The 27,466-nt window shown below is 34.8% G+C and overlaps 1 protein-coding gene across 1 annotated transcript in view; it reads left to right on the top strand.

Annotated features, from left to right (window-relative positions):
* Adamts6 (ADAM metallopeptidase with thrombospondin type 1 motif 6) overlaps positions 1–27,466 on the top strand; it is a 200,992-nt gene that overhangs the window by 71,280 nt on the left and 102,246 nt on the right. Inside the window, exons 10-12 of the mRNA XM_038323313.1 lie at positions 6,990–7,131; positions 16,806–16,913; positions 27,088–27,233. Of these exons, the coding sequence (XP_038179241.1) occupies positions 6,990–7,131; positions 16,806–16,913; positions 27,088–27,233 (396 nt within the window). The remainder of the gene's footprint in view (positions 1–6,989; positions 7,132–16,805; positions 16,914–27,087; positions 27,234–27,466) is intronic.

Genomic DNA, 27,466 nt, shown 5'->3' with positions numbered 1-27,466 from the left:
AAGTATTTAATCTGAAGACATTATTTACTCTTCATTGCTTTACTGTATTTTTTATATATAAGCAAAATAAGTGTTGATAGGATTCTAATGGGCTTATTTATCCTTTATTTTATAAAAAGTGTTCTTTTGTGTATCCTCATGGAAATGCCTGTAGTTAAAACCACTAGTAAATGGATAAATGTTAAGTGTTTAATTAAAAAAAAAAGGTTTGGGAGAAAACTTAGATCTCCTCTAATAATAAACTAACTAAACCAGTCTTTTTATAATTTGTTCAAGCCACAAAAGATTTTAAACATAAGCTTCATTAAAAAGATCAGTTTACTGGATCACAAAGATAAAATACTAATATAAAAGATTTCTTTTGTTCCATTTTCGGTGCAATTGGCTTAATTGCTTTAACAGCTATGAGTGATATGTCTATATTTGTATCTATATTTATAATTAAATCCAGAGGCATTTTGATCAAGGATTGAGTTTACATCTATAATTTGTAGTTGGCTCAAAAAGGGTCATAGCACTTCATTTTAGCTTTTCTTTTCAAGAAAAAGAAACCTTGCAAGAAGTAATTTCTAAAGAACTGCCACTCAGTCTGCAAATGCATACCGTCCTCTACTTAGAGACTGTATAGAACAAGGATGATCCGTGACTTATCAATGAGCTTTCTGATTTATAGAGATCCATTATTCACTGTTTAACTGGAAAAAGAAAACCAAAGACATGGCCATAAAAGCCAATAGAATACAGTCTCTCCTGTCATTCTGCAACACTAGGTGCTATGGATCAATCAGGAGATGGTGTTTACCAACTCCCAATATTTTTTTTCAGATTTCTTAAACTCGGTGATTCAATAAGTGGTTCATGAATCGCCCAGAAGCCGTCCTGATTAAATAATAAAGAACCCATTTCCGTTAAAATGGACGTGTTATGCCAGCTTCTGATGTTTTCCGAAGACGGCTTTGCAGGTAGTGTCTTTCCTATCTGCCTGCGGGACTCACTTATTTACTTATTTAGAAAATATAAAAGATGAACCTGGTATGAAGGTTTAACTCATTGACTATGGGCTAGTTTACCAGGCAGTGAAAAGCAGATAGCTTTTCCATTCATTCCTGATCACTTAGAAGTATTTCAGAGCAATCTCATATTATTTCTAAAAGATAAGGGGCCTTGTGAGTCATCTTTTACCCTATTTAAAGTTTGTCAAATTGCTCAAACTCTCCAGAAGCTATAGCACAACTGCGTGCCATTTCAAGTTATATGCAGAATCCATTTCACACATGGGTGGAAGCTGAATAAATGCATTAAGTGGCAGTGTTACGACTGAAGGGGAACTAGGAAGGGGTTGAGAGAAGTAATGCATGATGGACAAGATGGCCAAAGCACTCATGTCTGCTCTCTCGAAACTGCTTTTGAAGCTTACCTTCACTCCTTTAAATGGGTGCAGCCTCCCCTCACCCTCCCCAAAATTGTAGTATCCAAAACAACCTGGCAGAACAGTGTGTCAGTCAGTATATGTGACATACTTTGAAACTCTTGCTCTAAACATGAGTTTCTTTGACAAGTTGTCATTTTGTGTGGTCAACCATCAACAGCACAAGATTTGTATATTGAAGCCTCAAGACATACATTCATATCATAGAGTGAGTGACAGGAAAAGATTTGATTTTAGATCACTTTGTCCTTACCTGATTATGTCATTACATTGTTATGTTTAGTTCAATAATGGTTAGTTTCATAAAAAAAATAATAAAGCTACTCATGAGAAGATAGTAGATAGAAGACATTTGACTTGATGTAAATGATATCAACCTAGTTCATACTTAATTCATACCTATCGGCATACCTTTGTGAAAAAAAAACAGCTGGCCTTAAATTACACTTCCATTGTTAAGGCATTATAAGGAGTGTACAACTTAGGTAGATGTCCTTTCAGATTGGGTCACTGACTAGACCAAAGCTCCATCTTAATAATCTGTTTTGGTAAGAATAAATTTTAAATCTCAGTTAGTAATACATCCTCATGTGTTCTGAAAACAAAGCCAGGAGGACATATTTTATAAAGATCTATAAATTTAGTAGGAGACTGAAATTTGGCTCATGTTTTTGTTTTCAAGGTTGACTTTGGGAATCTGTGAATAAAGGTTCACTAAATTAGAAGTGGGGTACATAAAATGACTTTCCCATTACAATGCAAAGAGTTTTAGAAATATAAATATATTTTGATTTACTATGAATTTTCATACTCAACACAGATATGTATTTTTAAACTGATACATATTTTACCTTGTCTTGGAATGTTAAATAAAAGTGCAGATTGTGAATTTAATAATTATCTATATTTATAACACATTAACTAGAGTTGGTATTTTTGTTGGGAAATATGAACTGCTGGAAAAGTAATTATAGACTTAATTTTATGCATCTAGTTTTACATTGGACAAATATTAAAAGCTATAGCCTCTTATAGACGAAGACTAATAGTTCTGTATATTTAGTTTATTAATAAGTAAAGGTTAAGTTTTCTGAATGAAAAAATTTTTATGTGGCACTCAAGGCATAAATGATTTATCTTAATAAGTGCTGCTAATGAGAAAATTCCAGAAGATGTCTATGGATTTATCACTTCTTTTGTTATTTTGATACTATCATGGATTACACTAGGCTTGGCATAGTGAGGCTTACTGCTTCTCAGTTAACTAAATTCTAATTAAATATTAAACTAGAACTTTCCATAGCTTTTGTTTTGTTATAAGAACATTATGGTAAGACTATGTAACTTTTTTTATAAAAAAGAAATTAGAAATACCAGATATATTGATATATGAACATAAGAATTATGTGACCCAATCTTAAATGGAGTATTTTAACTTGTTTTAAGCATATGTGTATGAAGAAGTGAAACTACTGAGAGGAGAACAGAGAGCTGGGATTGTAGCACATTCCTATAAGCCCAACATTCAGATGACTAAGACAGGACAATCAAGGCCACCTTGATCTACATAAAGAGACTGTCACAAACAAATACACAGAATAAAAATAAAGAAATTATTGTTGCAAATTCTATTTTGGGGAGGAATATAGGAGATCAGCAAGAGAGAATAGGGGTGAAGGATTTTAGTAGAAAAAGTGAGTAAAAGCAAATTATGATGATGTAAGAAGAAACGACAATGAAACCATTAATTTGTATGATAACTCACAAATAATATTAAAAATTATTAATATAGGTTTTGGTAGATGGCTTAGTGTAGTGTTTCTCAACCTAGGGGTGGCAACCCCTCCGGGGTTGAACAACCCTTTCATAGGAGTTAATATCAGATAGTTTACATATCAGATATTTTAATCATAATCAATGACAGTAGCAAAATTATAGTTATGAAGTAGGATTGAAACTAATTTTATGATTGGGGTGTCTCCATGACATGAGGAACTGTATTAAAGGGTTGCATCATTAGAAAAGTTTAGAACCATTAGTGGATCCAGTGTTTGATATACAAGCATGACTACCTAAATTGGCCCTCAGAACCCATGCCAAAGGTCAGAAACAGTGGAATATATCTGTAGGCCCAGAGTATGTATGTGGAAGTGTGTGGCTAGCTGAGTCCTGGGGTTTACTGGTCAACCAGTCTAAGTAAAACAGGTCCTGGTTCAGTAAGAGACTGTCTCAAAAATGAGATGGAGATAATTAAGGAAGACATTCTGAAACTAACTTCTGGCTTCCACACAACTGTAGGGGTGAGTGCACCCTTACACACATTTTCACAAATGAATATACCACCGGGGGGGGGGGGGTTAGAGAGAGAAGTTACTAGTGTAAAATCAAAAATCAGACATTACCTCATGAACATTTGAAAATCAGAAGAGCAGTTACTCATAGGAAAAAATTTACTAGAATTGATTTCTCAGAAATTCCTTGGTTAAACACACACAGGAGGGACAGAAAAGGGAAGAGAGAGAGAGAGAGAGAGAGAGAGAGAGAGAGAGAGAGAGAGAGAGAGAGAGAGAGAGAGAGAGAGAACCTCTTCAGATAGAGTTAAATCCACATCCCACAGATCTGTGTTCTTTGTCTTCTGTGTCTATATCTGTACTATTTCAGAATGGTAGTTGATAGCTTAGAAATATGAAAATATCTTAAATTACTGTTTTCTTAAAAATGTGCTCAGCTGGTTGATGGTGGTGCACACCTTTAATCCCAGCACTCAGGAAGCAGAGGCAGGTGGATCTCTATGAGTTCAAAGTCATCTTGGTTTACAGAGTGAGTTCCAGGAGAACTAAGGTGGTTACACAGAGAAACCCTGTTTCAAAACAAACAACAAACAGAAAACTAATAAGAATAAGAATATAATGATGTTCTATAAATTTTAAATAATTGAAAGTAGCAGGAAAGACATCTGGAAAGTGATAGACAAATTTTACTAACATATGCAACTAAACATTTACAATGTTAAGACTTAACGTTAGTTAAGAATTAAAAGATGAAAATGGTCCCATTCCTCAAATACATTCATCAAAGCTTTGACACGTTGCCTGGGGTGACTGTGTACAGTGCTGTCTGCTCACGTAGTGGGGACGTGTGGGATGGGAAACAGTGTAATCAGCCGCACAGGTACTTCCTGTACCTGAGGCCACTTGACTGATAAGCCTTGTTTACGTGGACATTTACAGCCATCACATTTAAAAGGCCTTTGTTGATATGGTGTTCCTAAATACAGGCGCACTTTTAAGATATACATATGTTTTCTTTTGTATCTTTTTTCATAGGGTGTTTTAATCTTCTGTAAAGTGTCCTGGATAAGGAGAACTGGTGTTGTCTAGCTATTTAATAAGCTATTTACTAATACAAAAGTTACTTTGGGGAACAACTCTCTCAAGAGTTTTGGCCATAGGTCCCAACCATGCCTGACACTACCGGCTCTGAAGGCCCTTTCAGTGCTTGTCTGATCAAAGTTGTTTTTTTTTTAAAAAATATGAATCATCATTTAGAAGGTCATTATAGCTCAAAATAAGAACATTAAATGAAATAATTCATTTTTATTCTTCCTAAATTAAGTCAATTTTTTTTTTTGAGACAGGGTTTCATTTTACCGTGAGGAAAAATTACTTCTTTTGTGTCTATCTTTACATTCCCTTCTATGGGTTACATAGTTCTCCTTCTGATGTTTTAATTAATTAATTAAATTGATAGTTTGAGTTTCTGTATTTCTGAAAGTCACTGTGTATAATATTTGTAATGGGTTCTGTACTGTTTCCAGTTAGGTAATTATTGCCTACATTTTTTGTTGTGCTACTAATAAATATTTATAACCTACAAGGTCTTGTTAGTAAATTCTTCAGTATATAATTTGATTTTTTGATTTACATTAGTATTTACTTATTTTTATTATATACTCAATCCCTTTCATAAATATATGTATGGTTTATTTTAAATGAAGATGGAGCTTATATTTGGAATGAAAATTTAGAAGTTAATTCTCTAATTGTCATCCATAAATATTTTATAATATCAAAATAGTCATTTTTCTATTGTACTATAAAATATTACCCCTTTGTCATTAATTTAATATATTTTTGAAATTACTATTAGGATCTTACTTGACTAAAGTTGACACATTATGATATCAAAAATGCTGTTTTTAAAATTTATCTAACAATAAATGTGCTTGCTGAGGTACATTACAGTACCTAACTTACAACAATAAGGAAGCAAGTGTTGGGTGGTGCATGCCTTGAGCGGTGGTGATTGCAATGTCCAAACGCATCTATGTCGGTGCAGTATTATCGCTGCATCATTGTCGTTAAAAATTAGCAAAGAGGAGCATAAAGCACAGAAGGCAGTCTTGTATGCTTTTGGTCTGGGCCATCTTAAGAATAGTACAGTTCAGTTTTAAAGATGCTAGTTTTCTGCTGTGTAGATATACATTTTATGTAACAAGTTAACTTTTACATTTTAAGAAATAAAATACTTGCAGGTGAATTTAAAACTCATTGTTTTATATGATTTTTTCTTCCCTGTTTGTAAATGAAAATCTGTGCTGTCCTAAATAACAGTTGAGGAACTTCAACTTGTGAAGTTATTTTCCTTTGGCAAAGTGGATGGAAAAGATTTGGGGAAAAAGCAAAAGTGCTGGCACAATGGATAGGAATGTTGGAAAAAATTTTTAAGTGTTGGCACAGGAATTCTTTAAAAATTTTAACTCACATGTGAAATGAAAGTAAAAAAGCATCTGTCCTATTTTATGCACACTGAATAAATAAAAATGAACAATTATATTTAGCAGAGTCTAAAGCTCTTTAAGGTATGCTGTCTAGCGTTTGGCAACCTTTATGTTATTTGTTCCACTGAATTAAAATATTATGTTTTAGTGAAGGCATACTTTGTAAAGTAGAAATTATGTAGGAAGGAGAACATTCCCTTTTCCTAGTTCTGATGACCTTAAATGAAATATGAAATCTTTGACAGACTAAACATTTCTAGTGTGTGTGAGCAAGACCTTTGGACCTTAGCCCCAGCTGCCGTTCAGCCCACTAACTGGTGCAATGTCTTACCAGAGCATCTTTTGTTCCGTCTAAGGCTATAAATTAGGTCTTTAAGATTACAACTAATTATTTTTATTTAATTTTCCACAATTCATGTTTTTAATTCTACTACCAGATGTGGCTATATTTTCAATGAAAACAAACAAGATACTTAGTGTAATATGAAATTCTGTTTTGATTCCTTCAGAACTAGTTTAAACCAGTATTTTAAAGGCCAACAGGACAGTTTCAGAATGTTGTTGGAGATGCTCCCATTGTGTTTTGGTGCTGGAGAAAAAGAATTTGGAGCTCTCATTCAGTAGTATCTGTAAAGTTACTCTATCTTGCTATATGATTATTATTACAATGTGTTGTTTTCATGCATCTAATTATTAAAACAAAGATCTCAACACATTTCATAATTGTGACTAAAAAAGTCTACAGAATTCCTAATTTCCTTGATCCTTTATGTTGAACAGTTCAGGCCGTGGTACTTGCCTTGATAATGAGCCTCCCAAGCGTGACTTTCTTTATCCAGCTGTGGCCCCAGGTCAGGTGTACGATGCCGATGAGCAATGTCGTTTCCAGTATGGAGCAACATCCCGCCAATGCAAATACGGGGTAAGAGGCCTTGATTCTTATGTTCAGTCATTTATAAGTCTTCTCTTATAACACATGTTCAAGTGGAATCATGATGAACTTAGTTTGCCTTTGGATCATTATTAATTTACATAATGTCTTGATGCTGATTTTTCTGATATTGTTTATATTGTTTGTATAGTATTTATTTCAACATATTTCACATTTTTTTGTTAAGGAAGCAAACAGAATTCTGGTAGCTTCTCATGTATTTATTTTTTAAATCTTCAGCTCATGATGCCAATTTTACTTTGTCTTTTAAAATATTTTAGTTTTAAGAGACTCCTCCACTGCCTTTTCCTGGCACTCTTATAAGTGTGCTAAAGGGCATTTTTCACTGGCTTCTTGCCTTTGCCTTAATTCATTCTAGCTAGGACTGAGTCATTTCAAGTAGCTTTACCCACTGCCCACTTTCCAACACAACAGCCCAGAAGGAACAAGGTGAATTAGCCCAAATAATGAGAAAAAAGGAAATAGCTGTGGAAAAAAAATTGTAAGCATTGTGATTTTTATCTTCATGTTTGCCTAAAAGAAGTCACAATGCCACATTAGAAATAATTAAGAAGTTCTTATTAAATTTCACAAATATTTAGGTCTCTAATATAGGAATATGTTGAATAAAATAACAAGATTCTAAATTGTCAATCTGTGTGCCAAAAAATATTTAGGTTTAAAACCCAAATCTAAAGGCTTGGTTTTTATTGTGGTTCAGATAGTCTAAATCCTCAGATAATGATGACAATACAAGGAATTAAGTTTTATCATAGTATTATTAGACCACATACTCATTGTACTTTACCATTTATTCCTCTTGGGCATGAAGCCACGGGAGACAATTAAAACACATCTCTTAGGTGAAAAATACAGTGTTATTCTTGGTAGACCTTGGCAGTACTGTCAAGATTGTGTGTGATTATCTGGGTATGTAGAGCCACATGTAAAAGTTTAATTTTTCCTGTTTCTTTGAAAAGTCTTAGATCTGAAAGGATCTAGTTTCTTTTTTAAATTGCTTTTTCCTAAAGGAAAGGCACTGAAGCATGAATCACAGTCAATACATGTGCTCAGTGATCAAATGAGAGCAGAGCTGCTTTAGAGCATCCCATATTCCTGTTCGCAGGGAGCCAGTCTACATTTTAATTTTTATTTTGGTAATTGTGTTTGAACTCTATCCATAAGCTTCTATGGTAGATAATTTATATTATTACTATTTATTATTATTATATTTATGGGATTTATGAATGTAATTTTTTTCTTTTTCTTTGATATACAAATTAACTTAAAGTTTTATTTGATGTTCTCAATCTAGAAATCTCCTTCCAGGTTGATAGAAACAAGACAAGTAGTCATTACAAAACTGCATTTTCTGCTTTTCGAATACTTTTGTATAATGCTTGTACTGACTTTTGTAGCAGAAATAAAATAAAATCAGAACATTTTGTGAGGCATTAGCATTTACAGTCATAATTTCTTATATTTTGTCAGGAACCCTTTTTGCTCTTTTTTTTTCAGTGAAATACTGGTTTCAATAGATACATATACTATATGGAATTTTTATGTTCTTCTTATATCCTACTATATATTTCTAATTAGGATTCTTTTTGGTTTTTTGAGACAGGGTTTCTCTGTGTAACTTTGGAGCCTATCCTGAAACTCACCCTGTAGATCAGGCTGGCCTCAAACTCACAGAGCCGACTCTGCCTCTCAAGTGCTGGGATTAAGGCATGTGCCACCATTGGCCAGCTAATTAGGATTTTTGATCTCCAATAGATTTTTTAAAATCTCTCCCACCTCTTACACTTGCATCTAAAAAATTGTGTTCACACAATTTTCATACTCAATTTACACTGGTTTTTATCTTGTTTCCCTAACATTTGTAGCTTTTCTAAATACTACTTTGGAAATCAATTGAGCCATTGAAGCTTGAGTCCAGTCAGGTTAGCACATTGTGTTCCAGGAGGCAGATCAAGGGAAAGATGACCTGAGTGTAACATTCTAAGGTGAGCACAAAGCACACTCATGTGAGCCTAGGGAACAGTGGTCTTGAAATGATTCCTATTTTGGAAGGTAGTTTCTAATGATTTCTGGGAAGATTTTGAACAATTATAGAATGAACCATAACTCCTACAGTGATAACGTTTTCCATCCCTTTAACTTTATGGTGATTGTGAGCTTATCAATGTCCAGCTCCATATTTTTCTAGCGAACTTTTAGTGTATTCCTTCAGTTATATGCGTGTTAACCACAGCTGGGTATTTTATTTGGAACACAGTTTTCCACACTTGTCATTGCATATTGTCTACTTCTGTTTTCAAATTATCCATCAATTCTAGCAGAATAGGAAAGAAAATATAATGGCTATAAATACAAAGATTACAGAATAGCACAGTATAATATATAAATATATTTGCATAATCTAGTAACCTATAAACTATATGCAGTTATATAACTGATATATAGTACTTTTTCTGAGATATTTCACACTGCATTGGTAAAATTTATTATGACTTTGTAATAGTTTATAGATGGGGAAATTATGTTTACTGTGTGTGATTTATATACTTCTACATAAAAAATGAGTAAATATTTGAGTCTGTCACATCAGTCGCTTCCAAGTATAGTAATTGTGTTAATGAGATAAAGATTGTAAGATGTGTTTGTTTTAGAGAACACATGTTTACTTCTCATCAGGTAATGTCTCATTTCTGATTAGTAAACTTCTCAGAACTCTCCATCTTAGCCCTGTTTTGGGGGGAGAGAAATAATGTTTAAAATTACCGTATGGGGATATACATTCTCAGATGTCTGAAATCCTAAATTGTGGCATCTTGAAATGATGGAATTTTTTGCCGCTGCCGCCACCACCACCACCATCACCATCAACACCAGCATTTTGTGTAGCTCAGACATTAACTTGCTACGTAGTTGGGGATGACCTTGAACTCCTCCTGAGTCTCTTACCTGCTCCTCTCCATTGCTGGAATTCTAGGCATGTAATGTTATACCCAGTTTATGTGGTGCAGGGATCAAATTCAGGCCCTTGTGTAGGTCAAACATGTTCTCTCTCAACTAAGCTACATCCTCAGTCTCATTTCCTGTTATTAAAAAATAAAGTTAGAGGCACATAAATGAATGATTCAGTGAGTAAATAATGCCTTTTACCACCAAACCAGAAGACCTGGGTTTAGTCTCGGAACCTGCATGGGGAAGGGGAGAACTAACTCCTGTGTATGAAGTTTGAATGGATACTTCTTTAAGATAAGCTGCAGCATGTAAAGCTAAATCTGTACTCTATATTCTTCAAATAGCTCCCAATTCTGGTACTAGAGATGATTTTTAGGTACGTCTTAGGAAAGGCACATTGCAAATAAAACAACAGAACCATTTTCTCCAGAAATTTTTGGACTTATTCAGAGCAACAAACTCCTATAAAGCTCTGTAGAACCTATTATGCCTTTTTTCTTCCACTTCTCACTTTTCTTTCATTTTTAATATTTTTAATTAGAAAATAATCATAAAAACTAAACTGGCAGAAAACGCAGTAATATTAAGTTTAAACGTAGAAGGGAAATCATTTATAGGCTTATATGTTATATGGGTGGGATTTTTTTGGCTGTATTTCAAAAAGCATAGATTAGTACTCTTTCAGATTTTGCTCCTCATTTCTTCATTCTGTCACATTAGATCATATCCAAACCATGAATCTCAGATAACCCTTAAGAATTAAATATAGGTTAATTATGCCTAGTATGTAATTAGCTATTAACTATGAAGGGAAGAGTATTCATCTGTAGGTAGATTTAAGCTACATGAGTTTTATAACTTTGTGTAATTTGTGCATACTCTTTTATTATATGTGAATATTGTCATTGTTCATTTAAAATGGAGCTATTGCATAAATCCTTAGTAGTTTGTTGTAAATTCTATTTATTTCAATGTAGAACTGAATGATGTTCTACCAGTAGACATGGTATTCTCATCCATAAAATAGAACACATTATCTAGCACATGGTTTCATAATACAACCTAATATTTTTGGAATATAATATTTTGACAAAATATTTTAATTTGCAAAGTCTGTTTACCATTCACTATTACCTATAATGTCAAGTTAACCATCAGAAAATTTTATTCATTCATGGAAAATTTTCAGGAAACAACAGCTTAATTGTTCTTGTAAACTTCAGGTAGGCAGAGCATATACAAAGTTACATAACGTTTCCTGTGCTGGGCACATGCTAGACATTCAATAAGTATCTCCATTTCTTCTGGGAATATCTGTCATTTGTGATTCTCTTCCTGAACAGCAGCTACCCAAATAGGAGAAGATGAGCCTTCTGTGCTTGGAACATGGGAAGTTTACGAGTCACATATTGACTCAACTTCACCTTTTACTCTACCTCAAGTGGAGTACAGGTCTTCTGTCTATTTATTCTCCATACAAAAACTTCTCCCAGTAATTCTCAGTCACATCAGGTTATTAAATTCCATTATTATTTTGCTTAGTTGATTGCATTGTTAGTTAAATGATGCCTTCTTTGATAACCTTACCTAAATTTATGCATGTTTATACATTCACATGTGTAAGCCCTAGTATTATTCCTTCTTGTTATGCTCATTAACATTTATTACTTTCTAAATAATATGTATTTTCATTTTATTTACTTCTATATTCCCTAATAGAATTTGTATAACTTGCAGCACAGTCCCCAACTCATTGTAAGAGATTGTAACAACTTTCTTGCCAGCTATGCATTTCTTCAATAGAGCAGGACTTAGGTTTAATAAGGAAGTAGCTGTTTATCCTCAGAAAAATCACACTATATCACACTTGGGAGCTCATCTTGTCTGGAAAATTACTATTGTTATCTCTCTCTCTCTCTCTCTCTCTCTCTCTCTCTCTCTCCCTCTCCCTCTCCCTCTCCCTCTCCCTCTCTCTCCCTCTCCCTCTCCCTCTCCCTCTCTCCCCCCTCCCCTCTCTCGATTTGGAGCCTGTTCTAGAAGTAGTTCTTGTAGACCAGACTGGCCTCAAAGTCACAGTCATGGACCTGCCTCTGCCTCCTGAGTGCTAGGATTAAAGGCATGCACCTTTAACCACCACCGCCCAGCTTTGTATTACTTCTTAAAGATAAGTTTATTGAGTTCGTTGCAAGATGGCTATGGGATGGGCAGTAAGCAGATTAGTACCCACCTTATGTTAATTTTTAGAAAACAAGTTGATAAATGGGTTCAAGTCTTAGTTTTTATTAAAGTGATATCCAGTGCATGCAAATGCCTTACATATCTTTATGATTTAGGCTGCAAAGGACTAGCTGATTGGAATGCTGGGGAAATGACAACAGGGATTTAACTGAGCAAATGTTTTTGCGGGTGAAAAATAACTTTCTTAAGAAATTGGAGCTCTAGCTTGTACCTTACAGGGGAATAAAACAACTACTTCAACTACCTGATACCAAGCAAATAAATCAACTCAGTAACTTGTTTCACCTGAGAATGTGTGACAGAAACAATTGCATTTAACTGTACTTCTATAACTCAGAAGCTATGGCATGATGAAACATAAAAAAATAAACTCACTGGAGACAGACTGAATATGAGTAATAAACAACATAGGCAAATTAATCCAGCATCAAGCCAACAATTGTCTCAAGAGGAAAAAAGATATGAAAATGTTGACAGAGAGGTACGAGAGATGGCATTAAAAAGAGAAAATCCAAATGTATGCTGGATAGACATAGTGAGGGGTAAGATGGAAGTATGTCAGAGGAACCAGAGTCAAAGAAAAGTACAAATTCTCAGAGCATGAATCTGAGAACAGAACAACAGACACAGCAGAGAGACAGCACTAAAGCAAGTCTTCAACTCTTGAGGGCATTGAAATGACTTTCAAAACATAGCATTGGCCTAAAAAGGGATCATAGTATCTTCAAATGCTCACGTAAGATTAATGTCAGCTTAGAACTGTATATTCAATTAAAATATTTAAAATGAGGATAAATTATATATATGTTATATATATATATATAAAACTATATATATATATATATGTTAGGGAGAAATAAATATATGTTCAGGAAAACAATTCTTTGCTAAGTTGATTACTAAAGGATTTATGTAAGAAAGAAACTGGATTCTGCGTACTGGCAAGCACAACAGGTATGTCTAAATATTATTGAAAGGGGTGTTAGAATGACTTTTAGATTTTTGTAGACAAAATTTTCTCTTCAACAATTAGCAGAATAAGTTAAGGTTGCCAACTTTTAATTTTTCTGAAAGGAACAGTTTGTAAATCACGCCTTAAGCCCACAGATTCTGCCCTCTGCCTTATAGTCTCTGGTTAATACCAGCTAAGTAAAAAGAATAAAACTTAAGAAATGGTGATGATCTATTAAAATGAAAAAAGAAACTGTGTCAGGGCTGGAGCGATAGTTGAGTGTTTAAGGGAACTGGCTGCCTTGCAGAAGACCCAGGTTTCATCCCCAGCATCTGCACAGAAGCTCACAACTGTCTGTAACTCCAGTTTCTGGGAATCTGGTGCCATTTTCTGGCCTCTTGGGCCCCAACCATGGAAGTGGTGCACAGATATAAATGTAGGAAAGAGTATAATGAAAAAATACTATATATATTAAAAAAAACACAACTATTTGTGTTGTTCTAGTTTTAACAGAGAAATTAGCAATATCATTTTCCCTGGTCCCTGTGATTCTGTGTGATAATATTTCTTCATTATGCTTTATTATGCTGACATGTCTGGTGTGTGGTAGAGTCTCAGTAAATATTTGCAAATGGAAATGGAATATCGCTATCATTTTTTCAGTCTTCCTGATTGTAGTTGACCCCATAAAATTAAAGATTCCATCTCAAATTTTCACTCTCATGCACTGTCATTTAACAGAGACGTCTTTTAGAGGAGCTGTTGATTTCTTTCTCCTTCCTTAAACCTCAGGACCAGTAGAGCAACAGATTTCCCTAAGTCTTCCCAAAGTGAAATTTAAGACACTGGAGGAAACTCTAGCACAGAGGCAATGATTTATTTGCCTAGAGAAGTCATGAAACTGACCGTAATAAACTTGAACTTCTGTTGGGAGAGATGAACACATGCAAGAAAATTGTTGCTCCTGAGCTAAGCTGGGAGAAACTCATTCCCTTCCATAACTGTACCTATCACCATATATATTTCATTAGGAAAGGAATTTGACAACTATAATCTTTTATATAAAAATTTCTCAAGAAATAAAAAACTTTAAGCCTGCATTTAACTTCATTACGTCTTGAAGTACATTACTTCATGGGAGTGTTTATTCAGCACTTAATGTTCATGTGCAGAGGAAATAGGCTGTCCATATTCTAAAACTTGCTTGGTGAGAAATGAGTTTTTCTTATGTTTTGTCTTTATGTTCCGAAATTCAGTATCAAAATTCCTTCTTGCTCAAGATGAAATGCCAGTCACAAATTCTGCTAGAAAAGCTTTCTATGAACTCTGGGACTACTTTTACAGTACAAGTGTATTTTCCAGTGTAGTCTGCAGCCCCATGCTGCATGTAGCAATTCATGAGAAATTAATCCCTACAAAATGCCAATCTTCAGGAAGTCACTAAGGTAACACACTCCTGCTAGATGCAGAAATCTGTCTTTCACACATGAAAGGAAGGTATATCATCAGTCTTGACAACACAATTAAGAAAAGTACCTTAATCTCTTGACACTTTGGGTAGAGGTTTTCAAAGTTGCTTTCAGAAAACAATGTTTCTGTGGTACCACTGAACTGTGCGTTTTGTAACGGATGCTCTGAGTGTTGTCTTCACTAGTAGAGTCCTCAGTTCTAGTTATGTAGAAGGTACATTTTAGGTTCTTTTGCCTTTGTCTAAGGTAAGACTTAGACCCCCCCCCCCAAAAAAAGAGAAAGCATTAAGAATCTTGTCCAGAGATAATCAATGATTTTTCTTTTACAATTTAAATATATTGTTCTATTAAATGTGTCTCTGTGACCTCATTGTTATATGAATTTGAACAGGCTTTTTACACTAGGTCAGTATTTTAACCTTTAAATAGTGGCAGTCCTGCTGTTTTTAAAATAGTAAACTAAAAGAATGCACTGAAAATACATTGTAAGAAGAATAAGGGAGTATTTTTTATTAAGTTCAATTTTAAGAGGAGCATTTTTGGTTGATACTGTAATTCCCAAAAGGCTCTTTTAATTTTTTGTTTTGTTTTTTTTAGTTCACTAGTCTCTAAATAGAGTAAAAAATGGAGTATATTTAATATTTAATTTAGTTTTATTTTTTATGTATAAGTGTTTCACCTGCATGTATGTCCGTACATCATGTGCATATGGGCTACCTATGAAGGTCAGAGACCATTGGATTCCCCAGAACTGGAGTTACAGATGTTTCTGAGCTGCCATGTGTGTGTTGGGAACTGACGACAAGTCTTCTGCAAGAGCAGCTTATGCTGTTAAATAGCCGAGCAATCTCTCCAGCCCCCGATTTCAAGTATTTTAAAACCTAATACACATTGTACATCACCTTCTGACTGATAAAGGACACCCCTAATAGGAATCCAAAGAGAACCCCAGCAATGTGCTATAGGATCATGTGGGTATTCCTATTTGTAGAACAATAGTTTCCGTATTTTACTGCTTTCCTTCTTAATTGTGTCTGTGTCACATTAATTATTGGGTCTAGAGAGTTAAAACTTCACCTGAGATGTAAAAGTGAAAGCTTTAAGTGTTATATAGTGTCTCTGTATTTATATTACATATTGTTACAAATATATTTAGATTCATAATTCTAGTTTACATTAGTGGTGGTGATGATAATTGATGATCATATGTAAAAAAACTAGAAAATTTTGAGTGTTTTCTTCTAACGTTAATTTTTATATGATTATAACACAAACATAATATTTAGATATAACCAGATGATAATCTAATAACTTAACCTATTATTTTTTACTTTTAGTATTGAAAAAGTCTTATAATTATGTTCTAAGTCAGAAAATAATAAGGAAGGAGGTGAAAATGTCATAAATAGGCCTATTTTATGAAAGTTTACCATTATTGTACTAAACTATTTGATAACTGAAAATTACTTTTCCAGATAATTCTTAGACATACAAAATTTAGAAAGTACTCCAAAATGTACTTCATATTTCTTTAAATCTACGTTAAATTCCTATTTACTTAACAGTGTTTGTTTCTGTCTTTCCCCTCCCCAGCACATTTCCAATTTTTAAAAAATTATTTTTATTTGAATGCTGCCTAAGGAATCATTAACCTGATGCTGCCCTGTTAGCAATTGTTAAGTTTGTGCTAGTATATATTCTCAAGCATTAAAAAAAAAACAAATTTCTTCTCTATGTATTTTTTACTATTCAGCCATGTTAATGAAATATCTGTACACTGTTATGAAAAGATCCCCATCAGTATTAAATAATAAGACATACTTTATCTATTCAAACCAAAAACAAACTCAGACCAAAGTTTAAATGATTGTACTAAATGAATAACCTGCTCTGTGAAAGACCTCCCCCTAAAGCCTCTTCAATAGTGGCTTCAACAGCAGCAAGTGGTGCTGAATGACTGTAGGCATGCTCAATGCAAGAGATGCACGAGCTTTCACCTCTATTCCTGATCAACTTGCTTTTGCCTTCTTTCCTAGGAAGTGTGTAGAGAGCTCTGGTGCCTCAGCAAAAGCAACCGCTGTGTCACCAACAGTATTCCAGCTGCCGAGGGGACACTATGTCAGACTGGGAATATTGAAAAGGGGGTAAGCACAAGTGATTTGTTAGTTGTTTGACACATAAACTGATCAGTTTTTGGTGCTGATGTTCATACACTGGAAATCTGTATTAATTTAAGATGTACTTTGAAATAATAGGTTTTTAACCAAGTGGTATTTGTCCTGTCTACAAATGTACCTTACTTATGAAATTAAAAGGACCTAACTTCTTCATGTCAGTTTCACATAAAAGAATAATAATAAAATTAAATGAAGCAATTTATTGAATATGAAAATAATAATCTTAGTTTTCATTAGTGTAATTAAAAAAATCTACTCTAGGGATTGTTCATGCACAGTTGGGACATGGCTGAGATGTTAGAGCATTTCCCAATATGTATGAACGTCTGGGCTCAATCTTCAGCACCACAGGAAAAAAGAATTGTTCAAACAGATATTTAAAAAGTTAGTTATATTCTGCTACTAAATTTCTCTGGAATTGTTATATACGTAAATTCTAGAATTCTATGGACTGAATTTATAACTAATACTTGTCATCTCCTCTCTGTTTTGCCTCCTTCCATGTGAGCTGGGCTACTCTCAACAGAGATCACACTGAATTTTAGCTTGCAGTGGGATATTTAAATAAAAAGAATGAAAGTTTTTGGGCAGCTGTCACAGGTTATTAATTCTTGCTGACGGCTTCATTCAGGACCCATGACCTAGTGCCATGTTGATGGCTTTTCCATGCTGGCTTTGGAAATGTTGGTAAATTATGCTAAATATAAGAATTGGTAAGGCCATTTTAAAAGGATTAGGAATTTTTTTCAAAATTTATAGGTAGCCAATAAAAATATAGAGCCTTCATACACTACAAAAATTCTTTCTTTCTCTTTTTTTTCACTGAAGTAATAGAAAATATTAGGAACCACATTCTTGAAACAACAGTCTAGGTTTATTTTGGACCTGCCAGTCCTTGTCAAGGACAAGTAGCAATTTACATCCATCTGCAAAGAAATGTACAAGTGAAGTAAGGAAGCCACAACGGGGATCTGTTACTTTATTACTGTTCACTGGTGGACTGTTCTTTTCCCGGGCTGGCCTGAGTCACAGTTTCTCTTCTCCTAGAGTAGCACTGTCAATAAACCTGATAGGTTTTTTACTTTATTTTTTTAAGCAGAGAAATATTTTTCTATAAATATTCAAGAGCTAGAGATGTAACTGAGTGATAGATAGTAACTTGTCAGGCATTCACAAGACTTTGGGTGTGACCCTCAATACTACAAAAATGGACAGGGAGAAAACATCTACAAACATTGTAGAAGTTATATAATCACTCCAAATATTAAAAATTGTACTACAAGTAGTAGCTACTTGAAAACACATGACTGAACATTAATCACTTATGTGACAAAAATGTTTGTGGTGGTTTGAATAGATATAACCCCCATAGACTCATATGTTTGAATGCTTGGCCCATAGAGAGTGCCACTATTAGGATGTGTGGCCTTGTTGGAGGAAGTGTGTCACTGTGGAGGCAGGCTTTGAGGTCTTACATACTCAAGTTATGCCCAGTGTGGTACACAGTCTTTTTCTGCCACCTGTGATCAAGATGTAAAACTCTCACCTCCTTCTTCACATCCGCCGGCATGGCACCATATCCTGCCATGATGATATTGGACTAAATCTCTGAACTGTAAACAATCCAATTAAATTTTTTCTTTATTAAGAGTTGCTGTGGTTATTGTATCTCTTCACAGCAATATAAACCCAAACTAAGACAGAAATTAGTAATTGGTACCAGGGATTGGGGATTGCTGTGGTAGGCCTGCTTTTTTTGGAGGACTGTGAACTTTGGAATTTTGAATCAGAAAAACAGCTAAGCACTTTAAATAGGGAGTAATGGATCAACCTAGTAGGATCATAGAAGACAGTAGTACTGAGGGTGATTTGAACTGTGTGGATCTGGCTCAAGAGGTTTCAGAGAAGAATTTTAGTATGTAGCCTAGAAACTGTTCTTGTGATATTTTGGCAAAGAATCTGGCTACTTGTTGCCTTTGTTTGAAAAGTTTGCCTGAGGCTAAAGTGAAGAGTTTTGGATTAATTCCATTGGCAGAGAAAATCTCAAAACAGCCTAGTATTGACTCTGTTGTGTGGTGATTAGCATTTGGTCTTTTGAAGATCTATAATGAAAAGAAGCATGCTGAACAAGAAAAAATACAAAATGTACAATTTGAGGAGAAATGGGGCACCAGGAAGTGGAATGGTTTTAAGTCCTCTGTTCAAGGAGATAAACAGATTATGAAATGAAATAAAGGAATAAAGTGATAACCTCAGGGCAAGATGCTATCCAGCTAACTTCTTAACTTGTGAAAAGGAATTAAAGGAAAGTTTAGAGCCCTGTGTGGTGGTGCACACCTTTAATCCCAGCACTCAGAAGGCAGAGGCAGGCAGATCTCTGAGTTTGAGGCCAGGCTGGTCTACAGAGCAAGTTCCAGGGCAGCCAAACTCAGGCAGTGAAAGACAGAAAATGGGTGAAAATGTAATTGAATAAGGGAGCCCATGTTTCAGTCCCACCAAGCACCAGATCTTCGGAGCCTCAGCCACATGGTTCTGGCTTTAGAGTCATGGGTACAAAAAAAGGGGACATGGAATCTCTCTCCATGACTAAGGAGATCCACTGAGACCAAACATACTACAGGGGTGTCCCTGCATGGAGGCCTAGAGAGGCCATTGTGTGAAGCTGTGAAGGTGAAGCCTGGATTGCCTTGGTCACCCCAAAATTTTGGAGATGCCAAAATCATGGGTTATCTGCTGAAGAAAGTAGCTAACAGGGAGTGGAACCAGCCCAAGAGAAGTAAGTGTGTTACAGTCAACAAAGCTGAAAGGAGTTGGAAATTTGAAATGTGATTTGACATTAAATATGGAGATGCAGAGTTTGGAGTTTGCCCAACTGGTTTCAGTCTTCCTTTGGTTCAGTAATACTTTACTATACTTCCTGTCTTCCATTTTGGAACAGTAATGTACATAATTGCCATTATATGTTGGAAACATGTGATATGTTTTTTGATTTTGATTTTATAGTTAAGAAACTGTGTGACTCTTAGAAGAGTCTTTGAAATTTGAACTTCTAAACTTCTAAACTTTGTTGAGACTACAATAGATTATGGAGACTTTAGAGTTGGACTAAATGCATTTTGCATTATGTTATGGTAACAAGCCTATATGGGCCAGGGAGTGAACTGTGGTGGTTTGAATAAGTATGGCCCCATAGATTCATGTGTTTGAAGCTTGGTCCATGGGGAATGGCAGAATTAGGAAGCACAGCCTTGGTGGAATATGTATGGCATTGGAGGAAGTAAACACTGTAGAGGTGGTTTGAAGTCTTTTATGCTCAAGCTATGCCCAGTGTGGTACACAGTCTCTCTCCGCTGCCTGCAGCTGAAGATATAGAACTCTCAGCTTCTTCTTCAGCACATTGTTCGCCCTTATGCTGACATGATGGCACATGGCAGTAATTCTCATTATTTGTGAGACATGGGAACTATGGGCTCCAAGCTAGCTTGGACAATATAGTGAGGCTCTATTCAATACAAAATTTAAAATTAAGGATATGCTGAGGATATCCCAGTGAGATAACACTTTACTGTTGGCATGTATGTAGTCCTAGTTCAATAGGCCATCATGTACACATGTGCATGTGCAGACACACTTTGAATTTTTAAAAAATGTTTTAGACTTGCATTTTAAAGAAAAACACAAAGCAAAGATGATGGAGCTCAATACTTTTTTCTCATTGGCTAGATTTTCTACTACTCTCTAAGAATTTTTGTTTTTAGGGGTGATATGTATTTATTGTTGCTAAGTACAGACTTTACACTTAGAGCTTCGTCTACTTGGAAATTAAAAAAAAAATCCAGAACTCAGAATTTTGATTGGAAAAAATCATGTAGAATCCTAGTGGCAAAATTAAAGTGAAAATTTCAATTGACCTGATCAACATTGTGGTTCTTCTAATCTACGCATATAAAATAGAAGACATTCCCAATAATACTGATGACAAATAATGTTTTTAAAAGTACTTACATCATACCAGGAATGTGTTGCCATTTTCCTCTTGACAAAACTTCAATAAAGCAGGTAATGTTTTAACTTCATTTTACAGATGAAAAAAGAATGAATAACACAGTACTACACAGTACTTTTATACCATAGCCGAGGATTTACCACTTGCCTTTCTGGTTCATAGTTGAAATCCTCCTATTTAATTTATCTTCTGATAAGGAACTGTGTATTGAAAAAAGCAGTATTGCATTGTGGTAGATATGAAACGGACAAATAAACATGAAGTAGGCATCATTTGTCAACATGTAACAGTCATTTGTTTGATAAGAAATATACTTTTGTGAAAATTAATAAAATAATGTAATCCTTAATAGAAGAGCAAACAAATTTCTGCAAACTTGACAGTGATCATGAAATGAGATAGGAGTGAACTTTTTCACAGGCTTTCTCAGTATCATTGCTTAGTATTGTTATGTGCCAGCCTTAAACATCATAACCAGCATACAAATGAAACCAGACACTCAAATGGAATATCCACAAAATATAATCTTAATGTTGAATTTCAAAACTACTCTCATCAAAAAGAATAAGAAGTAACTTATACCCCACCTAGCTAGCCACGCCAGTGGATAAAAACCAAAGCTGCTCACAGTTGTTTGAATAAATTTTTTAAAGGGAGGAGTTAGAAATATCATTGAGTGATAGCATAGACATAGCCAGAGGTTTGGATCCATGATGATCTCGTCAAACTCTGGCTGCAAATGTTGTGGGATCCTTGCCCAGAGGCACGGTTCCACAAATGTTCCACAACTGTTCCATGCACATTTAGCAGATGGAGTAAGAAATATGGCCAAAAAATTAAAAACTGATCTTTGCGTGATTCCTGGGGGGTCTGACATTGCTATTACAGCCATTGGATGTTTGCCTGAATAAGCCATTCACGGACTGAATAAGAACCATATGTCCTGAATGGATGTGCTCAGGGACAGTAGCATTAACTAAAGGAGGTAATTTGATGAGCCCAGACGGTGTGCTGGTGCTGTGTGTCCATGGGTCAATCTCGTGCAAATCAATCAATATAAATTTCAGCCAAAGTACTTCACCTGGGTGTAGCATCAGCAATAGTCCTTGGGTAGGAATCAAAGATGCTGTATTTGATGCAATAGTAAATAAGGATTTAGATTGTAGGAACTTCAGTAGTAGTGTTGGCATTGTTACTGAACAGGATATTGAGGGTAATCAAAACCCAATCCTTATAATCCCTGTTCGTAACCACAAAGAAAGTTTCAAATAGTTGGTTTATTGCCAGAAGATTCATTTAATGATTCTATAAGATTCAATTAGAGATATAGGCCAGCGTTTGGGTTTACATATAAGTGACATTGATCCCTAATATCTTCGCATGGGAAAATAGAGTTGGATTAGGAAAGGATTATTATATGCCTTTTAAAGCACTAGATATATTGCAGGGTATTTGCAACCTTATTCTTAATTCACCTAGGGTAGAAAGTAATATATTTTGACTGGACACCAAATAAACAGAGTGAGGAAAGAATAGTTCTTCCAAATGCTCTAGAAATGTAAATAGTATGGTTGACAAGCTCTAATTGGGAATTTTGGCTGAAATGCAGCCTGATCAGTCACATACCTACTCAGTAGGAAGACTGGACTTTTAATAGTGTGGTACTCTAGCCCTATGCTCTTCTGACTTGAAACTCTTTCCTAAATCATCAGTATCACTTCCTTTAAGTTTTTAGGGTTTCTTTAGAGTTCTTTCATTCCATATGCTAATTTGAACCAGTTCTGGTTATTATTGAACAAGATATTTAATAATTATATCCTAAAATGGTTCTAGGTAAAAAGAAAAAAAATTGCCAAGTATTGTGGCTCACACTTATAATTCCAGCACTTAGAAGGCTGAGGCAGGAAGATTGCCATGAATTATGGACGAGGCTGAGCTACAAAGTTAATTCTACTCTTGCCTGGCTATAGAGTAAGACTGTCTCAAAAAGTCTCCCAAAGACAAAAACTCATTTACCAACACTATATAGCTACACAATGTAGTAATCCAGTAGCAAGTGATTTAGTTTACTAAGACTGTTTCTAATGTTTAAAAGAATCACTGCTTTCTACATAATGCTTTCAGCATGTTTATTTAATTATAAAGAAATGTGAAAAATAAGAAACAATATGAAATTTATTTTAGAAGTATAAAGTTTCATTTATCTCACATTTATGATTTTTGTGAACTACACTTAAATTAACAGAAAGAAGACCAAATATCCAACTTACTTAGATAATTGAGTCTGTAGTAACAAGAATATTAACTAGAATCATCCAAGATTACTAGTTTGGTTATAACCTTTGAGAGTAAAGTTTAGGAGCTGGATTATATCTATATATCTGTCTTTCATACTCTAAAGTAAAGTAACAGTCCATCCTTCTGAAAATAGAGCATTTGCTTGACAATTCCATGGTAGGAAAGAATAGAAACACACAATACACAATTTTCACCTGTATATGCTTATTGGCTCTATAGACTTCAAGTCGCTTTGTTTGGTGTAGTCCAATTATTCTATGCATGACTTACATACATTGAAATATTTAAATATATTGATTAATTCAAATATCACTTGATCCATGTGAACTCTCAAAAGAGTGTCTTAAAGCTTCATTAGTCAGTTAAATAACTTTTAAAAAATTATATACTACATCAAGATATTTACTAACAATAGAGGGAAGTAGCAAGAACTACAAAAAGTTAAGTACAAAGGAGGGAGTAATAAAACAGGATGCAAAAGAATACGCCTGCTGAAATAAAAGTCAAACCAGTTGCTTAGTAGATTTTAATTTCTTTTAACGATTGTCTGCATTGAACTAATTCATAAAGTTTTCTTATTCTAATCTGTATTGGAGTCAAGAGGTAAAATTGGTTCCCATTGTTAAAGGAACAAAAAGAATCAAGTGACTTGCTTTGGAGCCTAAAATATTTCTAGATTGAAAACTGATAGTAGTAATATAAATCTTCTTCCACATGCTGAAATCAGTAACTTTTAAGCCAGTTAGCTGAGTTAACTAGTTATCAAATTGGAGACCAGTCTTATTAAAAATGAGGGACCTGGTATTTTTACTATTACTATGATTATTTTACCCAATAATCCTTGTTATTTAACTTTTTGTAATCATTGTTTTTATTACTTCCATTGAATAATTATAGAAACAGAATTTATACAGTAAATGTTTTCTTGAAACTGTTTATGGAATACTATGGTTGTATAGGTGTTAATGATGAGAAAGCCAGGTGTAAAGAATCAGATGGTCAAAGTAAGCCTTGGCGACACAGCATGTCCAGGCTGTTCAGTTCTACATGAAAGCCTGTTTCTAAAACACCCAAGCCTCCGAAGTCTCCCAATATTAATGAAAATTGAACAGCATTTTATAAAATAAAATATTATAAAATAATATATTAATCTTTTACTTTAAGAGATTTATTTATGTAAAATTTGGGGGTGGTGGCCAAGAGAGGATAATGAAATATATGTACTGAAAGAAGAAAGATAAACTATTCGTGTTGAGGAAGAGGACTTAAGAGATCTGTGGTCAGATAAGAACAGAGTACAAATATATATGTATGTACACATATAGAATATACCTGCATTTACATACATATATGAAAATATTGCAATGAAAACTCAACTTTTGTGTGCTAATCAAATAATTGTTTTAAAGTTTGTGTATGTATATGCTGGGTTCTGAACCCAAATCTTCAAGTGCTAACTATCTTTTTACCACTCTGGTATTAGTCTAAGTAGGCCAAAAATAAGGATCAAAGGAAAATAAGGCTATTTATTGACTCTTTCACTGCCCTTTGTAAGCATATATAGCAATACTGTTATATTTTTTTGAATTTATATCTTTTAGTATTTTTATGGCTCTCACTATTTTTAAATCCTAAGAAAAAAATTAAAAAGTAAAACATTTCCCTTCAAATCATATGTATTCTCAAGAAAGTCTGAAATGACAAGGAATCAAATGTGAGTTTGTTTATCTTAATATTTTCTAGCTCCTTTCTGACATGTAATGACTAAAATAGGATTCAAAATTTCACAATTTAACTATAACAATTCATCTAATAGTTTTTTACATGTATACTAGATACCAAATAGTGGTGGAGGCAGTCCTCATTTCAACAGGGTCCCTGTGATCATGGGTTGCATTTTAACTCTTATGTCTAATATGCTGCTACATGTCGCTATGCTAGCCTTAAAATGGGGCTAGTCTGAGGAACAGAAATTAACAGTAGCCATGTGATGTTTTCAAGGCTTGCATCTAAGCAGAGGGGAGTAAACTAAGAGGAAATTGATAAAATAACTAAAGTAGTTCTAACTGGTAAGGTTTTTGAAATGGAAGGCTTAAGTAAGTACTGTTCCATAATGAAAAGGATAGCTCTAGGGCAAGAATGGATGGTGAGGTGCCTCTTCAGAATAAGAGCATCCTGGAAAAAGCTGTCTGCTGAAATGATACTTGGTCTAAGACTAAATGATCAGAAGACACCTATGTAAACAACTGGAAGCTGGGTGTGATAGCACAACCTGGAATCCTAGCATTTAGAAGACTAAAGCTCTGGGATCGTTAGTTTCAAAGTCAGCCTGGGCCACGTGGCAAAACCTATCTTGATTGACAATTTAGGTAAAAAGGACTAGAGATGTGGCTTAGTGTAGACATACTAGCATGTATGCAGCTCTCTGTTTGACTTGTGGGATCAATTGCTAGGAGAAGGCTGCCTGAAGGATGAGCAAATGTGCTAGTGAGGGAGCAAGTGCAGAAGGAGAGGTGGGCGAGGAAGAACTAACAAACCATGTGGCTACTGATCTTGCCAAGGCCAGGGGGCTCAGGGCCTGTGAGGGCTCTATCAGCAAGTCTGGGCTTAAGGGAGATGGCAGCCACTGAGGCCTTTTAAGCAAAATAGTAACAGCATGAAATCAAAATAGTGTGATGCTGTGTCTTTAAAAAGCCACACCTGAATTCTCTCTGGGAAAGATGGAGGCAGAATCACCAAGTTAGGAGCTACTCCGTCTGGAGGCTGTTGTCCAGGGTGGCAGCCATATAGAAGCTGAAACTGAGAGAACTGCCCCTGTACCTCAGGAGTAAAACCCAACAAACTTGGTGATATAATTAGGACAATGAAATGATTAATTTTTAAGTGTCTCACATCTCATTATAAGGTTGAATTTCTTAATGGAATAATCCTGTTGACAATTAACTCTAACAACTGTTGCCTATTGTTATCCATATAAACATTTCACTTTCATAGATGAGTTTGATTTGTTAATGTTTGATGATTTAGAAAAATGAATCAGCAAAAACTTATAAATGCTCGGCTTAAAAGAACACTTTTATTTTGCCATATACTGCAAATAAGATTTATCATGCTAGAGTTATGAACTGATTATGTGATGTCTTGCTTTCTGATAAATTATTCCTGGCTCTCTCCTTAGGGGCAGCATGTATGGTTTATTGCACAGAGTAAAACTAGCAGAATTCCAGTACACATGTTCACACAGGGCCTTACACATAGCTAGTTAATGTATATAAGGTTTTTTTGTGCCCAGTCCCTAGTGTCTTGGCATTACTTTTATTATGTCTGCTGCTCCTAGATGAAATACCACAAAGCATTCTTTTACTATTGTAGCCTCAACCAGTTTTTATTTTTCTTTAAAGAACTTGCAATTACCATCATAAAAACTCCTTACTGGAGAACTTTCCATAGTGCATTATCATTCCACAAGTCTAATAATAGTAGAATATAAAGATTTTTTTAAAAGAAATTACTACAATATTTAAAAATGATTTTGAGGTCTATAGCTAATTCCATAATGAGAAACACTAAAAGTCTGGACGAAAAGAAACAAAGAGAAACTGCCAAAGTCAGGGATTTTAGGACTGGTACACATTGGAGACTATAAATGTGACCAGCTGAAGATACTTTGCAAATCATATGCACCTTTACATTGTCTAAACACAGTTAAAAACCTGTTCTCTTCTCTTGAGAATGCTAATGCTTAAAATTGGTCATTACCTGACTTTTATGAAAGTTTATGGACTTCTATCTTGTATCTGCCTAAAATCTAATTCTGTGTGTTTTGTGTTTTTACAGTGGTGCTATCAGGGAGAATGTGTTCCTTTTGGCACTTGGCCCCAGAGCATAGATGGGGGCTGGGGTTCCTGGTCGCTGTGGGGCGAGTGCAGCAGGACCTGCGGGGGAGGCGTCTCTTCATCCCTAAGACACTGTGACAGTCCAGCGTAAGTAGCTAAAGTAAGCCAGAGCCAACAAAAAGACACAATTGGAAATGATTCAAAGCTGTGGTTTCACATGTTATCTGTAAAAATGTTTCTCTAGCAAGCCAAGTGCTTGTCTTCAGAAGAAGCAAGAGGTCCAGGAAAGTGGAGGAGCTTTGTTAGACAGACTTTCTTTTTCTTCCATTCCCCTTATTGTGTAAGTAAAACTAAAGAAAGAAAGAAAGAAAGAAAGAAAG

Source organism: Arvicola amphibius, chromosome 3 (genome assembly GCF_903992535.2).
Source record: "Arvicola amphibius chromosome 3, mArvAmp1.2, whole genome shotgun sequence".
NCBI lineage: Eukaryota > Metazoa > Chordata > Mammalia > Rodentia > Cricetidae > Arvicola > Arvicola amphibius.
The sequence above is the reverse complement of the archived record's forward strand: the minus strand, read 5'-3'. Positions and strand labels throughout refer to the sequence as shown.